The 18,090-nt window shown below is 43.9% G+C and overlaps 1 protein-coding gene and 1 pseudogene across 5 annotated transcripts in view; both read left to right on the top strand.

Moving 5' to 3' along the window:
• Nucleotides 1–18,090, top strand: part of fanca (FA complementation group A) — a 193,782-nt gene that overhangs the window by 137,899 nt on the left and 37,793 nt on the right. For all 5 annotated transcript variants that reach the window (XM_088297906.1, XM_088297905.1, XM_088297904.1 and 2 more), the window contains one exon: nt 469–559. In XM_088297906.1, coding sequence (XP_088154032.1) covers nt 469–559 — 91 coding nt within the window. The remainder of the gene's footprint in view (nt 1–468; nt 560–18,090) is intronic.
• Nucleotides 5,910–6,487, top strand: LOC148335929 (general transcription factor II-I repeat domain-containing protein 2A-like; annotated as a pseudogene).

Genomic DNA, 18,090 nt, shown 5'->3' with positions numbered 1-18,090 from the left:
GAAGTCTGGATCATGGGATTAGGCCCGCTTGCTTCCTGACACGGAAAGGAATTTTTCCATGATTGGGTGATGTCATTACATTGGTGTGTGGAATCTGCTGCGTTCAAGTGCGCCACGCAAAATCGACAACTCTTCTACTCCCGCACAGTCACAAATTAGAATCACATGCTTCGTAACCAAAACATGGCACTGTTTGAATTTACGTGAATCTGTGCGTGGTAGTACCGACCCAAATTGACATAGCGTTTTCGGGACCTATCCGTATCTGTTTGACCCCTGTGGTTACTAATGCATAGTGGCTAATTTAAACACATATTTGTTTTTATTGCTAAATTTAGCTGTTACAGTGAAAGTTAGCAGTGCGCTTTGTAGTCCAGAAATTACGGTATATGGTCCAAAAAACTTACATCACGCATAGTTTGCCTGTCATTATGTTTGCATGTCAAATTCAGTCTCTTAATTGCACAGGTTCTGTGTGGCTGCCATGTGCTATGGGATCTGTACAGCGGACTCGTTGCCTCAACAGCATAACTTGACTCCCAACTGTCTTTACAAGAAGGTATGTTTCCATCGTCTTTCTTCCATCATTTTGTACATTTAATAGCGTCTGTACAAATTGAACTAATAGTGCTTGATGGTAAAAGCCATCTTATAGTCAACACAGGTTCTTGCTTGATGTTTTGAGTGGGAGAGGGGTAAAATCATCTTCAGTGGGCCCAACAGGGACAACTGGTGTGCCAAGTGTGCCCCCGTTTTCCGTGCTCAGCTGTTACAGCTAACTCGCCAATGCTGTTACATCTATCTCCGAAGCTGGTTGCTGGTCAGTTCACCAGACTCTAAAAAGAACTTCACTATCTGTCAAAAGGCCTGTCCTTTAGCCCACATTCTATTCAGGAGCCTGATTGTGGTCATAGCAACAAACTGTAGTTTGCACTACGACAGGGCACACCTTTGTACTGATCAGAATCAGAATCAGAAATCCCTTTATTGTCATTGTACAGTGTGCAACGAGATTAGAGAGCTCCCCTCTCCAGTGCAATACAGCAATAATTTAATCAAATATATAAATTTGATAAATAAAAAAATAAATAATGAGATGGAAAATAATACAAAATTGGATAACACATTACATTGCTGTTCTGCAAGGTAAGGGTGGTTGTGTGTGTGTGTGAAAGTTCAGAATGGTGATGGCTCTCGGAAAGAAACTGATTTTCAGCCTATTCGTCTTTGATTTGATGCACCTGTAGCGCCTGCCAGAGGGCTACAGGTCAAACAGGTGTGAGTTCGGGTGAGTATTGCCTTTGACGATAGTGAGAGCTCTGCTGAGGCACCGGGTGGTGTAGATGTCCGACAGGGAGGGGAGAGGGCAGCCTATAATCCTCTGCACCGTTTTGACTGTCCTCTGGAGCCTCACTCGGTCTGCCTCAGTGCAGCTGCTGTACCAGGTGGAGACACAGTAGGTCAGCAGGCTCTCGATGGACGAGTGGTAGAAGGCCAGCAGCAGCTTCTTGTGCAGGTTGACTTTCCTGAGGACCCTCAGGAAATGTAGACGCTGGAGGACCTTCTTTACCACTGCTGTGGTGTTGTGTGTCCAGGAGAGGTCATCGGAGATCTGTACTCCCAGGAACTTGAATGTGTGGACTTTCTCCACACATTCACCTCTGATGTAGAGGGGGGGTAGCACAGTCTTGTTCCTCCTAAAGTCGATGATGATCTCCTTTGTTTTTGCAATGTTGAGTTGCAGTCTTGTTGTCCTCTCACCAAGCCGTTAGTCTCTGGACCTCCTCCCTGTAGGCTGCCTCGTCACCTTTCGAGATCAGAACGACCACTGTCATATCGTCAGCAAATTTGACAACTGTGTTGTTACCGTGGGCCGGGCTGCAGTCATAGGTGTAGAGGCCGTATAGGAGAGGGCTCAGCACGCATCCTTGAGGGGAACTGATGCTCAGCGTTCGGGTGGAGGATGTGTAGGGGCCGAGCAACACAGTCTGGGGTCTGTTGGTCAGAAAGTCCTTAATCCAGATGATGAAGATATTCATAGCAATTACCTTATTTTCTTGACGATAAGCCGCTACTTTTTCCCCTACATTGTGAACCATGAGGCTTAAATAAAGGTGCGGCTATTCTGTTGATTTTTCTTCCACCGCTAGGGGCGCTCTAACTAGAACTAGATATCTGGGGTTGGCGACCCAAAATATTGAAATAACTCTATGGGACCAAAAAAACAAATATGTCTGGAGCCGCAAAAAAAAAAAAAAACCCTGATATAAGCCTTATAATGAAGGTAACTATGTTAGTCTACGATCAAAATGACTAAGTTCGCTACAAATACATAATTTCTTCCAGTTCCGGCGCCGTGCACTTCCAGTTCCGGCACCGCACGAGTGGCTGCCTGTTTCAGCAGCTCAGGCTCGCCGTTGAGTCTTTTTCGTGTGTTTTTACCTTTACCCTGTTTTATTTATTTCACCTCATCGCAGCAACATTTCCGAACTAAAGTCTTTCTCGATGCACTTGATCCACTTTCCCGTGTTGTCATCTCATGTCACCTTCCACGCCACGGTCTAAAACATTTTGCTTTCCCAATAGCAACACTTGGGTCTCGTTAGCCCATTGATTATATAGACCTGTGGCTAATTGACACCACACTGCACCCAAGTGGTGGGAGGTTTAAATGCAATGTTCCGGCACTGCGCGAGCGGCTGCCTGTTTCAGCAGCTCGGGCTCACTGTTTTGGCTTTTTTCGTGTTTTTCCCTTTACCCTGTTTTATTTATTTCACCTCATCGCAGCAATGGACATCCAACTTGCGGCGGTTTTATTGCTGCTGCGGGCTGTTTTGTGCGTGACCGTGTCTGGAGACATAACTCGGAGCTATGGATCGATCGTGTACACAAGAGATCAGCTGTTAGCACTCCGTGCTTACCCCGCGCCGGCTCCCAGAGCGAGACCCGATATCCCCTGCGAGCTGAGGAGGAAGAGACGGGAAAGTCGTGCGGGGGCTAAACGCCCGGCAAAGAGGAGACGATACCACCCCGTCCTCCCGTCCGTTATTATGGGGAAGGTTAGATCCCTTCCCAATAAAATGGACGAGTTGACAGCGCTAACCCGCCACGAAAGAAACTTCCGGGAGGCTAGCTTGCTGATGGCGTGCCTGGACGGAAGACGCCTGACCTGAAACAACAACTCGCCACGCCCCCGAGCCCGAACCATCACAGTTTGTTTCATATTAGTAAATATTTTGAGTGAAAACTTAGGGACTGAATTGCAAACTGTCATGGCTCCTCCCCTCCTCCTTCGGCAGGCAGGCAGGTGAGGGTCCTCACCCAGCATATATAGGTGTGCTCTCACCAGGATTATATGGGCCGAAGCAGCGACCACTGCGAGGTCCCTATTGTTTCTGTTGGAATTATTTTTCTTTTTCTGGAAACACATCAGGCCTGGCAAAATTTTGCTCACTAGCACCCCCTAGATACTTTCAAAGAAGCAGCCTCGGATTTATATTTCACCTAGCTCTTTGAAAGATTTGATGGAGTAGGTAGAAGGCCAAGATCTACAAATAAGTCTGTTGGAGCCAAATGCTAAATTGCACAAGAAATCAGCTATTTTTAATTCACTTCAAAGTTTGATGTGGCTTTGACAACTAAAGCTGCTCTAACTTTAACTACACAATAATTTCTCGTAAAAGTTTCTCACATTTGATGATAGTACAGGCCTAAAGACATCTACGAACTGATTTTTCACCGTAGTGGTAACGCCACTACCGGCTAAAGGTAGTAAATGGTTAAAAAATGGTTAATTTTTTCTCCAAACAGGTTAAAAAGATCTACCTCATATTAGCTCAGAAGAGTATTCAGGCCTTCACAAATTTGAAAGACAAAATTTGTGAAAAGCTGTGGCTGTGGCAACACAGTTCGTCAATAAAACAAAACTGATTTTGCCGGACTAAATGAGCAAAAACAGACCTTGTAAAGTCATCAATGTTTTATTCGTTGACTGTGCGAACTTTAAAAGATGGCTCGCTGCCCCCCCCCCCAAAAATGTTAAAAAAGCATCCCCATACAAAGAAGTCTTTTGGAGCCATATTCAAAACTAAAAAGGAAGTCCACCATTATGAATTTACCGTATTTTCGCAGTCATAAGGCGCACTTAAAAGTCCCAAATCTTCCCCTAAACCAGTGGTGGCCAACCCGCAGCTCTCGAGCCGCATGCGGCTCTTTGGCTGATTTCATGCGGCTCTTTAAGCGATATTCTGGCGTAAGGCGTAAGTGTAAACCATGGTCAAACACACCGTAACAACCCCCCCTCAAGAGATTAATTTACCCGACCGCTAGATTCACGAGATCCACCAACTTCAGCAAATACCGCACTATCGCCACATACGGCCCTGTACGGAGCCACTGTCCGACCGCAAACGGCACTATTAGCCACAAATAATGCTCAGAACTGCACCAAACTTCATCAATAGTACACACAGGGTCCCAGCACGTAGTCCGAGCCGTCAAACAGCTGCTAGTTTAGCCTGTTACCTGCACTCTGGGATCCACTCGTCGGGGCTTCAGGAGCTTTCACATGACAAGCTTAAAAAATGCTTGGCTGGCGCTGCCATTCATTTACACTAGGTGGCGCGCTGACCGGGTGAGCCAGTTTGAATTGAAAAGAAGAAGAAGAATAACGTCTGATGTGATGTCAAACGCGCGAGATTATTTGAGTTGTAAATAATTTGTTTCAAGTTCGCTCTCAAAATGGCAGGGAAAAAATGCACAGCCAAACGAAAATATGAAGAAGAGAACAGGACATTTTTAACAGAGTGGGAGAATTTATATTTTTTTGTTGAACGTAATGGCAAGCCATTCTGCCTTATATGTCAGGCATCATTGGCGCATTTCAAAGCTTCAAATCTTCAGCGCCACTTCAACTCAATCCATCCTTACATCGACCAGGAATTTCCAAAAGGGACTGAACTTCGCAAGCAGAGGTTGGTCACTTTGAAAAGTCAGGCAGAAAAGCAGATGCAGTTTTTCAAAAAATTAACAAAACACTCAGAAACCATAACGCTTGCTTCATATCAACTGGCTTGGAACATCGCACAGGCTAAAAAGCCATACAGTGAAGGGGACTTCATAAAAAAATGCCTTAATGACGCTGTTGAAATCTTGTCTCCTGAAGACAACAAACTAAAACGAAGCATATCAGATGTCCAACTCTCACGCCACACTGTTGAACGCAGAATATCGGACATTAACACTGCTATTGAATCACAGTTGCACTCTGACCTTCAAGCATGTGAGTATTTTAGTGTGGCATTGGATGAGAGCTGTGACATACAAGACAAGCCTCAGTTAGCAATTTTTGCACGGTCTGTGTCAAACGAATGTATGATCAAAGAAGAATTCCTTGATATTGTGCCATTAAAAGACAGAACCCGTGGCAGAGATGTGAAAGAAACGATGATGGCTGCATTTGCAAAAGCGAACCTGCCCATAGCAAAACTAACTGCAATAGCCACGGATGGAGCGCCGGCCATGATCGGATCCGTGAACGGGCTTGTGTGGCTATGTAATACTGATCAAACATTTCCCGACTTTTGGAATTTCCATTGCATCATCCACAGGGAGCAACTCGTGTCTAAATCATTGAATTCAGACAACGTCATGAAGCCTGTGATGGAAATCGTGAACTTCATCCGCACACACGCGCTTAACCACAGGCAATTCAGGAGTCTCAACGCTGAGCTGGACCAAGGGCTTCCAGGTGACCTGCCGCTGCACTGCACTGTGAGGTGGCTGTCAAAAGGCAAAGTGCTCTCTCGCTTCTTTGAGCTTTTGGATGCCGTAAAACTGTTCATGGAAGAGAAGGGCAAGGACTATCCCGAGCTCTCGGACCTCGAGTGGATCTGGCATTTTTGGTCGACATGCTGTGTCACTTGGACAGACTGAACCTGACCCTGCAAGGCAAGTTAAAAATGCTGCCTGACCTCGTGCAATGTGTGTTTGCGTTTATCAACAAACTGAAACTGTTCAAGACGTAAATTCAAAAGAAAGATTTAACGCATTTTCCCACTCTGCTAAAAGCCAGTGAACATGTCACCAGTGCCGCCCTGAAAAAGAAAAGAGACAGATATGCAACGCTGATTGAAAACTTGCACGAAAGCTTTGTGACCCGGTTCCGTGATCTACAACTGAAAAGACCACAGATTACGTTCCTTGTCGACCCATTTAATGCGGAGATGGACTGTTTGAAAATCCCGCTCGTCACAGATGAGGCTGCGGCGGAGTTGGAGATGATCGATCTTTGTGAGGAGGATCAACTGAAAGCTGTTTTCAGGGAAGGGACCATTGAGTTCTGGAAACGTGTGCCAATGGAAAAATACCCCAACATCAAACGGGCTGTGCTAAAGATCCTGTCCATGTTTGGGTCAACGTACGTCTGCGAGTCTGTGTTTTCCACCCTGAAACATGTGAAATCAAAGCATCGATCTGTTTTGACTGACACTCATGTGAAAGAGTTGCTTCGAGTGGCAACAACGGAATACAAGCCAGATTTGAGGAGGATTGTTCAGGACAAGGAATGCCAGAAGTCCCACTAAGCAGCATAGTAAGAGAAAAATGTCATTGAAAATTGTTATATTTTTGTTTGTGGACTTGCTTGAACTGAGAGTTTATGTGTGTGTGAGACAGTGCACACAATGTTAACTGTTGAAAAAAATAACTGTCATTATCTTGCTGTGGGTCATTTTCAATAAATCTGGCTGAGCAGAGGCCTGTGTGTGTCTCTCTCTGTGTGTGCGCGCACACACACATGATGCATGGAATGATGTTCATGTGTGCCCATGTATGATGTGGCTCTTTGCAGTAACACAGTAAAAAAAGTGGCTCTTAGTCTCTGACTGGTTGGCCACCCCTGCCCTAAACTAACACAGCGCCTTGTAAGGCGACTGCGCTCATTATATGGACAAAGTATCACTCGCGACCATCAACCCTTTTACTCATTGGGCTGTTCGGAGTACATGTTAGCACACCCTGCTAGACAAAGTGTGAGTCATCTATGCTTCAAAGTGACCATGACTATACATTATGTGACTATGGTGTTTGGGTGATGGTGTGGGAGAAAGCTGGACAAAAGGGCAGCTGTCCACAATGTTGTAGTCTGTCTTATCATTTATGTTATTGCAAGCAAGAAACGTCCCAGGTTTAGACAACAGACAAAAAGCCCAAAGATAACAGCAAATCTCTCTAAACAGCCATGTGATTTGGCTGAGTCTGAGTGGCTCCCAGAAGGCATTGCTCTAATGGCTCCCAAGAAGCCATTGCTATATCATTTTGTGTTATTTTTATTTCTTTTTGGTATATTGATGGCATGAGAGATACATGTTTTGTGTTAATCTTATTTCTTTGTTTCATTGTTTGCTTGTATGCTGAGTTTCTTTTTAAATTTTTTTAAACCGTGACACTAAGGAGTGTGGTGACCAGTGAAGTCCCTCCCCTGACGTAGTCTTGTAGACTATTGCCATGATACCTATTATTGGTTAGAGTCATTGTTAATGATAGCGATTGTCAATGGTGTCATAGCAACTGTCTTTGAAATGTGGCGATTGCTTATGGTATTGAGGCAAAGTGAATTGCCATGGGCTGAGTCAGCGCGAGCAGCCGAGCTATTGCTATGCTAAAAGCAGCTGAGCTAGCGCCTTGTAAGGCGGCGTGCCCAGTGTGTGCTTCAAAGACAGAAATAGCACCCTCAACAGGTGTTGTGCCCTTTGAGGCAGCGCGTTCTATGACTGCGAAAATACGGTACTTTAAAAGTTGACATTGCCTTGACTACAAAAGCAGGTCGAACTTGACCCAAATGATAATTACGTTGGAAGATTTCTAACATTTGATAATAGTCCAGGCCTGACGATATCTACAAACTTATTTTTCATCGTTGTAGTTGCACCACCAACTGGATAAATGTATGTTTTATTCCTCAATGTTTTTCTCCATATAGGTTGAGCATCTTTATCTCAGATTTTAGTTTTTTTGGCCTTAATCATCTCACAAAGGTTGGTGTCGCTTTCACTACAAAAGCTGCTGTAACTTGACTGAAGTGATAATTACTTCCAAAGATTTCCCTGGCCTTAAAAGAATTACAAACATATTTTTCATCTTTGTGGTAGTGCCACCTACTGGCTAAAGGGATTTAATATTTATTATTTCATTCTTTGAATTTTTTTCTCCCAACAGGTTAACAAGCTCTAGCTCATATTTGCTCTGTAGCGTATTTAGGCCTTCATGATGTCATAATACAAAACTTTTGATTTTTCGCAAAAAGCTGTTGACGTGGCAATGCACAATTTGCCAATAAAAGAACACTGATTTTGACGGACTAAATAAGCACAAAAACTCATGAAACATTGCACGCATATCAGGCCTGGCAAAATCAAGGTTTTGTTCATTTACTGAGCGCGTTTTAAAAGATGTCTCACTAGCGCTCCCTGGAACTTAAAAAGAAAGCAGCCTCAGTTGTACGTTTCTTCTTGAGCTACAAAAAATGCACAAAATATACAGTATCTAACAGACCAATTCCTAAACATAAAGTCTCTTGGAGTCATATGTTAAACTTAAAGAGTGTGAGGTAAATTTGACCCTTTGTATTTTGAGTAATAAATCTATTTTAAGAATACTTACGTTAGTTTTTTTAACGCAAAGGTCCTAGATTCATAGTTAGACCCATAGCAACGCCCTAACAACGAAAATGCTTTTGTTCGGCATTCTCCTGTACTCTTTGGGAATTACATTGCACTGCATTGTCCGGTGAGCTGCTCAACTGGCATTGTTTTTGTTTTATTTTGGGTAATCCCTCGGCGATCTGTGGCAATGCATTATTCGCATTCTGGGAAGCATCTGTTTGACTGGCCAAAACAAAAAAAGTAGGGCACGTAAATGGACCAATATCGTTCTGGCAAAGAGAGGGAATTCAAGCCAGTGTCGACAAGTGTTACTTGCCACACGCACTTCAAAGATGTCTGCTTTCTTAACCGTTTTGCTTATGATAAAGGGTTTGCAAAAAGGTAGGAGTTATTACAATCCATTTTGAAAAATGTGTGGTGTGTTAGGTGTCCTCTTGCCAGGTTTGCGGCGCGTAGCCACCTGAATTACACAATGGGTGCGGGCGTATGATTGTTTTGCGAAGGCTTTAAAGCCGCGCAGCTGGTGGTGTGATGAGAGGATGAATAGCTGAATATTATTTGACAGCAAACGGTTGTGCCCTAAAGCTGTGAATTAAAACTACCGGGGTGTATTTTAATACCCATGTAAGGTCATTCCGAGTTTATTTGCATGTGCACTAGTACAATCAAAATCACTTAGCCATATTGTATGCACTTTCCCTAGAACTGATCATGAACAAAAGCACAATCCTTGAAGTCGTCAATTTTATTTGCACAGACCTTAATCACCGATAGTCTCAAAGGGCTTTACATAACCACAATCGACATCCACTGATCTTAACCCCCAGGAGGGCAAGTAAAAACTCAAAATCCCATTAGGGGAAAGGTGAGAAACCTTGAGAAGGGACCACAGATGGGGGAATCTCCCTTCCAGGATGACCAGGCTGCAATGGATGCCAAGTGGGCAACATTTGACACATAAAATGATGCTATACAATGTTAGCTGAGATAATGTGAGAGTCAATCAAATGAAGTGCTGCAGGAAGATGACTTCAGTGGAGTGAGTCCTCGTCCAGGGCCGTAATCTCCATGGCAGCACCTCCGAGGATGAGCCTTCAATCTTGTACCGGGCAGTTGGTGTAAAATCAGACCAGCCACTTCCAAGTGAATCACCATTACCTAATTCCCAAGCCGGGGAACTGGGAACAGAAAAAAAAAGAACAGAAGTAGTAAACAGGCCAACAAGTAGTTCAACGAAGTATAAGTAATTCAGATGAGGCGCTGCATGAAGAGGACTTCGGCAGAGCAGGTCCCTCCCCGGTTGGTCAGTGCCGTAATCTTCATAGCAGGTCACCATCACCTTATTCCCAAGCAGGGGAAGAGGGGGCAGAAAAGAGAAGCGGCAGTAAACAGGCCAACAAATAATTCAATTAGATGCTAAAATATATAAATAAATTGATCAAATGACGCGTTGCAGGAAGACGACATCAGTGGAATAGGTGCCTGCCCAGTTGGTCAATGCCTTAAACTTCCTAGTGGGTCACCGTCACCTAATCCCCCGGGGGAGAGGGGGCAGAAAAGAGAAAAGAACCGGCAGTAAACAGGCCAACAAATAGTTCAACTAAATGCACAATTCTATAAATGAATCTTTAATTGCGTTTTGAACATTTCTACTGAGGTGGCGCCTCTAATATCTGTGGGTCGTGCATTCCAAAGCATTGGTGCCCGAATAGAGAACGCTCTAGAAGAGAACGCTCTAGAACCTGCAGACTTCTTTTTGGCTTACGGGATCACTAAAAGACCAGCATTTTGTGAGCGAAGGTTTCGGGATGGAACATATGGTACGACGAGGTCAACGAGATAGGAAGGTCTCACACTGTGCAATATTTTATAGGTAAGTAGCAAAACTTTAAAATTACATGTCAAGTGGTCCGGAAGCCAATGCAACTTGGCTAGTATCGGGGTAATATGATCAAACTTTCTCGTCCTGGTCAGGACTCTAACTGCTGCATTTTGAACTAACTGCAGACTTTTAATACTAGACATGGGGAGACCCGAGAGCAAAACGTTACAATAATTGAGGCGAGACGTAACAAACGCATGGATTAAGATTTCTGCGTGAGTTGATAGAATTGGACGAATTTTAGGAATATTACGCAGATGAAAAAACGCAGTTAGAGTAATATTTTTAATGTGCATTTGAAACGACATAGTTGCGTCAAATATAACACCAAGATTTTTTGTTGAATCCCTTCGGGCAATATTACATTTATCGATACTCAGAGTGGTGTCTTTGAAAAGGTGGCGATGATGTGCTGTTCCAATGATCAGCATCTCGGTTTTATCTGAGTTAAGACGCAAAAAATTGAAAGACATCCATTGTTTAATTTGGCCAAGGCATGCCTCTAATTTATAGCAATTACGCGGATTTGTTATATCCAGCGCCATATATAATTGCGTATCATCAGCATAACAATGAAAACTGTTAGATTTATGTATAATATCACCAAGCGGTAGCATCTAGATGCTAAACAATAGAGGTCTAAGTACCGATCACTGCACAACTCCACGTAATCTTACAAAGATCCGAAGTCGCATTGCCATGAATTACACGATGCGTCCTCTCCGACAGATACGAATTAAACCAAGAAAGCGCTGAGCCTGAAATGCCAACACACGTTTCAAGGCGTTCTAATAATATGTTATGATCAATGGTGTCAAAAGCGGCGTTAAGATCGAATAAGAGTAATATTGATGAGGTGTCGACGTCCATAGCTATGAGAAGATCATCAGTAACTTTAGCAAGCGTCTCAGTAGAGTGGTCGGCTCTAAAACCTGATTGGAACGGTTCAAATTGATTATTGGCAGTCATATATTCATTAAGTTGTTGCGCCACGACTTTCTCAAGAATTTTTGCAATAAACGGAAGATTTGAAACCGGCCTATAGTTGTTGAGACTCTCTGGGTCAAGGTTTGGTTGCTTAAGTAGCGGTCGGATAACGGCGGTCCTAAAAGCTTCTGGTACTATACCCGTGGTGAGTGAAAGATTAATTATATTTAAAACAGACGGTCCTAGGGTCGTAAACAGTTTTTAATTCGTTGAAGTGCCTATTCAGTGAAAGAGTGCGACAAAGACAGCAAACCACGCGTGTAAAACCACAACAAGGTCGTCAATGGGGTTGGTCCGTATGAATTCTGAACAATAGATAAACACCATATTGTCTGCATTTCCCCTGACGGTGATAATGAACGACAGCATAATTGTCAGTGTTTGTTCATATTAAGGATCACAGTAAAGACACTACAGAACACAAAGACAACCAGTTTGTTAATGTTACTCCATTGTTAATACCCTACGGACTCAAAACGGTGACGGACCATGCAGTGTTGTGTGTGTGCCAACTGTAACCTTTGCTATGTATGCCAAAGACACACGACACCACACGTTATGAGTAAGCAGTATCCTTTGTCCTTTTTCTCCAGTGTCCGTCTAGGTACATTATACGTAACAACACAACACTTAGTTCCACTTTATCCATCACCTCCCCTCTTCAGTCAGAACCTTCCCTACATTTCAACATTAGCATTAACATACAACAGACCCTTTTTTTCCCCCACATTTCTATTGCCGTTTTCAACATTTGAATTCACAGTGCGACACATCCATACAGTAACCTAGTTTGTTTCTTTTACTTTAACACACGTTTTTATAACTGTTGTTTTTTTTTTCCTTTTCTCAAACTCTGTATACATATTTTATAAAAACAATACCTCTACAGGTCCAAGCGTTTTAGGTGGACGGGACACCCGTCCTGAGGCTGTCACATACATATCTCTAGTATCTTGTATGCTATTACTAGGCTGTATCAGTTGTATTATAGGTTGTGTACCACTCCTCTCATGGTCAGTATTAACCCGTTTATCACCCAGTGCTGGACATAATGGCCTCACCTGAGTGCGATTTTGTCTGATATTTCCCTCGTCCACGTTTAAGACATAAGATCTATGCGTAGTTGCCTGTTCTACTATTGTCTCCTCCTTATTCTCTCTCAGCAGCCGCATATTTTGACCCGGTTGCAGGAGTGTCAGTGGTTGGGCCCTGTGGCGGTGATTGAAGTGAGCTTGTTGATTTTCTTTCGACAGTCCTTGTTTGGTTCTGAAGTCCTTAATATTTGGCCATCGGGGGAGTAAGGTGGCAGGGTTTTGTGGCAGACTAGTTTGCAATTGCCTGCCCATCAGGAGTTGCGCTGGAGAAGATCCACACTGAAAAGGTGTAACTCGGAATGTTAGGAGCGCTACTGTTTTATCACCCCCACATTTCCACAGTCCTTTTACAGTGGCCACAGCTCGCTCAGATTCTTAATTTGCCTGCGTGTGTACCGTGGGCTACTAGTGAAGTGCGTGAACTGAAACTGCAGCAAAGTCCTTAAAAAGTTCAGAGGTGTACTGTGGTCCGTTATCCGACACGTGTCTCTGGTATCCCGTGACGACTGAAAGAGTCCTTGATGTCTGCAATCATTGCTGTGTTGATGCCGTTTTCAGCTTGGCCTCCTCGATATACCTTGAGAAGTAGTCCAAGAGAATGTAAGCTTCCTTTTCCCCAGAAGAAAGGGTCCGTGCCTACTCTCTGACATGGACGCATCAGTGGTTCACTGTGCTCCGCCCTGTGCTGTACATATGTGTTGCCGTCGTTCACATATTGGCTAATTTGCACAGACATTCACTGTTTAGCATGAGCAAACTGACCGATTAGCCCAGACCGACTGGCGGGCTCGAGCTCCGAATTTGATGATGCATTGATGACCATTTTGGAGCAATTCCAAGGTTCCCTGTCTCATGCTTTGTGGAATGACCAGTCTTGGTCCTTTAAGCAGTAGGTCTCCAGCCACAGTGATGTTCTCCTTCTCAGGCCAGTAAAGTCCCAAGTCATGTTTGTCGGGCCAAGAATGGGAACGACAGTGTGGTCATGACAGGCTCCTACAATAATTTCTTCAGGATTTTTGACAGATCCTTGAGTTTGGCGCAGACTGGGTCCGTGTGTTGCTTCTGCTGAGTTTCTTTCAGGCTTGGTGCTGTAGCTGGCATATTTTGAATCACAGTGTCCACGAACACTTTGACCTCTAGCTCCTTGTTCCTTTCATCCTGTGTCGGCACGCGTTTAACTAGCGTTCTCGACAGGGTGTCCGCAACTTTTTCCCTGGGACATGCACAATGTCAAATGTAAATTTCATCAGCCTAAGGCAAAACCTCAGTACTCTGGATGGAAGCTCATCCAACACTTTTGTGCTAGAGGCTCTTGGTCTGTCTCTAGCTGGAATCTCAGTCCATGAATGTATGGCACTAATCTTTCGCATGGCCATATGAGCGTCTCTTTCTCAATTTGGGCATAGTCTATTTTGGCTTCTGTTAAGTCTCTTGAGATGAACACTATAGGTCTCCATGCTTGGTCTGGTTGCTCCTGTGTGAGGACAGCGCCGAGCCCGTAGGATGATGAGGTGTCAGCTGCCACACGTCTCTGCCGTTAGTATGGAGCACGTTGCGAGGTCAATTCTGTTTTAATTTCTGAAAAGGGTCCTTCTGTTGAGCGCCCCAGTGCCACTTGTTCTTCTCACTGAGAAGGTTCTTCAGTCTCTTTGTGTGGGATGCGAGATGAGGGAGAAACGTTCCCAAATAGTTGGCCATGCCCATAATTCTCCCAACACCTTCCGTATCCGTTGGCTCAGGCATCTCCATGATGGCGCTGACCTTGTTTGGATCCGTCAGATGTGACACAGTGTCCCAGAAACAGAATTTTGTCTTTTAAGAACTCACATTTCTCATTCAGCGTCAGTCCTCAATTCCTGAGAGTTTGTAGCACCATGTGTAACCTCTCATTGCGCTGCATAATGTCTTCTCAGAAAACAACAACGTCATCAGCATGGCAGACTAATCCTTCACATCCCTCCAGCATCTGCGACATTCAACGCTGGAACTCCTTTGCTCTGCACAGCATGGCGAGTGTAGTCTACAGCTGGAAGGATGTGTCTCTTCCTTCTCACCCGCTTATTTAGTTGGGTCATATCCACACACGATCTTATTTCACCTGGATGGGCCTTTGGAGCCACCACAAGACCAGCACACCACGGTGTGGGTTGTGTCACTCGGGAAATCACGTCCATTCTCTCCATGGGCTCCAGCTCCTCTTTAATTTTGTCTCACACGAGCAAAGGAACTCGGCAGGGAATTGACAGGGCATATGGGGTGTCTCCTGCTACTAGCTCTATTTTGTAGGGCTTCTCCAGCTTTTCCAATCCAGAAAACACTGTTGGATACTGAGCTTGAAAGTCTTCTGCCTATGCCTGCACTGCATTGAAACGTTTTCCCATCCCCAGTGCTTTCATCGCAGGGAGACCCAGCAATGGTTTGTACAGTTCATTAACAACGTACACATCCTGTATAGTTGTCCTCTGAGCGCTGGTTAGTTTACCTTTAAAGCGTCCTTTGACGTCCAATTTCTGTCTGCCTGGACCATACTGTACTTTTCCTGGCGCCTGTGATGATCCATGTTTTTGTGGCGAATAGATGATGCTTGGGATTGCTGTAACACTTGCTCCAGTGTCCAACTTGAAGGGTGTTTTACCTTGATTTAAGTCCACGATTTCACTTCACCCCTCTTCCTCCTAGCTGTCCATCTCACCCAGGAATGCAAACTCTCCATCTACATCTTCGTCATGGAGCTCTGTGATATTCTGCACTCCTCCAGCAGATCTACACATTTTTGCAAAATGTCCTTTCTTGTGACATCTCCTGCATTCTGCATCGCGGGCTGGGCATTCAGACCAAGGGTGTTTCTTTAACAGTCCACACCTACTGCACTTGCTTGTCTTGGTGTCTGTTTTGTCTTTAGTTACCTTAAATTGCTTTGAAGACTTCTTCTGTATTGTCTCTATTTGTCCTGGTTGCTTTTCTACCCCTCTTAGGACTCTCTGTTGCCTTTTTATTGTTTCACTCTGTCTCCCCTTCTCAGAGCCTTCTACAATGTTAAATCTGCATCCAACTGTAAGTTCTTTGACAATTTAGTGTCTCTTATGCCCATAACTATGCGATCTTGTATGAGCTCTTCTCTCAAAATACCAAACTCACAGAACTCTGCTAGCGTGTGTACTGCTGTAATGAAGGACTCCTCGCTTTTGCCCTGCTCCTGGCAGCTCCGGTTGAAGCGCGCCCTCTCATAGATGACATTCTTCTTGCTAACGCAATGCGCCATGAAAGCCCTCGTAACGGCATTGTGGGAGTTCTTCTCGGCATCCGTCAGAGGTAGGACGTTTAAAATTTCCTCTGCATCGTCGCCAGCAGCGTAACGAAGCTGTTTACCTGGAACTGTTGCGATTGCTTATTCAGTCCTGACGCTACTCTGCAGTGCTTGAAACGCTTCAGCCATCTCGGCCACTCAGCAACTTGCGCGAAGTCATACTTGCCCGACGTGGCTAACTGAGGCTACAAAACCTTCTGTAACTTGACTGAAATGATGAATACTTCGAACGATTCCTCACATTTGTTTTAATAATCCGGGTCTGAACACATTTACAAACTTAGTTTTTATCATAGTGGTAGTGCCAACTACTGTCTAAAGGAAATATATTTTTTAATGTTTGGCGTTCTCTCCATACAGGTTGTCCAGATTTACCCAATTTGTTCGAAAGAGATTTTAGGCCTTCTAATGAAAATAACCTTGGCTCTCACTCAATCACTCTTTGCTCTCTGCCCTGCGCTCCTGTGTTTGTTTGTTTGTGGTTTGTTTGTTTGTATGTTTTTTTTAATCACATGCTACCACCACATACCCTTCACATTCATCCATGCCCTTTCCACACACTTCAGATTTTTACACACTTACATCCCATACTCCTTTTTATGTTTTAAAGTTACTCATTATTTACAATAAATAATTAAATTGGCCTATTTGGTTGTCTGCATCCCCTCAGTGGGGGCTTGTCTTATGGTAAGTAATTTGCAAATATAGTTCACCTAATTGCATTTAGTTCTTAATTTGGTATTGCTCGTAGTTTGGATAATTTTGGCTGTTTGTTGGTCATTTTGATTAGTATTTGTTTTGTTCATTTTGGAAACTTTTGTTGGGGGGACATTTCAGGTTAGGTCAAATTAGTTGAGACGGCAGGGAAGACATTCTGTTGCTTTGTTTAGCTTTCGTGAGCTGCAGGGTAGCATTTGTGCTCACTCTGGGCCTTGACTGTTGGTGTTCTGTTCGAGGTGGCACTGAACGTGCGTGGAGCTTGAACTTTCCCCTTATCGGCTCGGGAGCACGTCCTGGGATTCGTCCACTGGTTTGGAGTCCATAAGAACCCACCGTATGAGACTGCATTAGGACTTGAGTCGAATTAAATTTTTCTGGAGACAGAGGGTTGTGATTCCTGCCGTTAACCCAGACTGGCAACTGGTGCGTACATTTCTTTTGTCTGGTTTGCAAAAATATGTCTATTTTACAAAGTTTTGTGAAGTCACCTTGCGAATTAGCTTCAAATTCATACAAGAAGGAGCAGTTAATTCAGATTTTAGATTACTGACAAATTAAGAAGCTCTTCTAAACCAGGTACTCATGCAAGCATGTGTTCTTTGGTTGGTCAATCAAGTAGCAGTCAGCTTAGTTCGATCCTGACCTTTGAACAGTAGAGTGAGCCTGCTGACTTAAATTTGAGGGAGATATAAACGCACCTTGAACTAGAGTGGTTAAAAAAAAAAACAATAAACCTGAAGTCAGTGTCAGTTCTTGGAAGCGCTGGGGTGGCAGGGGGTTCAGTGGAGAGTTGAAGTGGGTGGTGGTTGGTTACAGAGGTTTTCCCACTCCTACGCGCACACAAACATACGCGCGCATACACCTATTGCACATTCAGATTTCCTTTTCTGTCTATGTGGTTTGGCGAGTGTTATGCATGTCACATGGTCAGAACTGTTGGACACAGTCCTTAGAGAGAAATGAGAGACAAATTAGCAAGCAAAAGAAGTGTGCACTTTTTGTGGTCTGATTTTTTAAATTTATTTTGCCCCCCCCCTCCTCTCTCAGCTATACACCCATAAAATTGCTGTGTTTTGTTGGAAATAAATGTGCATTTTCTGACTTAAGGCGATACGTGCGGCTGTGTGAATCGGCTAATGTATGAACAAATCCATTTTTTATGGCTAAATTGAGCTATTGTGGATTTTAATCAGGTGTGTTTTGTCACCCGGAAATTACTGCAAGTGGATTTAAATGGGAAATTAGCCAGCGACTGAGCTTTAAATAATTTTTATGTATGAATTATTAAACCTCTGCCATTAGCTTCTCTCCCATGCCATCAACATACACGGAAACCTTTTAAAAATGTTATTTTATTTGTTTGTATGTGCTGGGACAGACAGACGACGAATAGACAAGTGTTTTAAAAGGACAAAAAGAGACCTGGTTGGAGGACAA

This window comes from Idiotropiscis lumnitzeri, chromosome 6 (genome assembly GCF_059441095.1).
Source record: "Idiotropiscis lumnitzeri isolate Australia: NSW breed Sydney's pygmy pipehorse chromosome 6, RoL_Ilum_1.0, whole genome shotgun sequence".
NCBI classification, from domain to species: domain Eukaryota; kingdom Metazoa; phylum Chordata; class Actinopteri; order Syngnathiformes; family Syngnathidae; genus Idiotropiscis; species Idiotropiscis lumnitzeri.
This window is presented reverse-complemented; position numbering and strand designations above follow the sequence as displayed.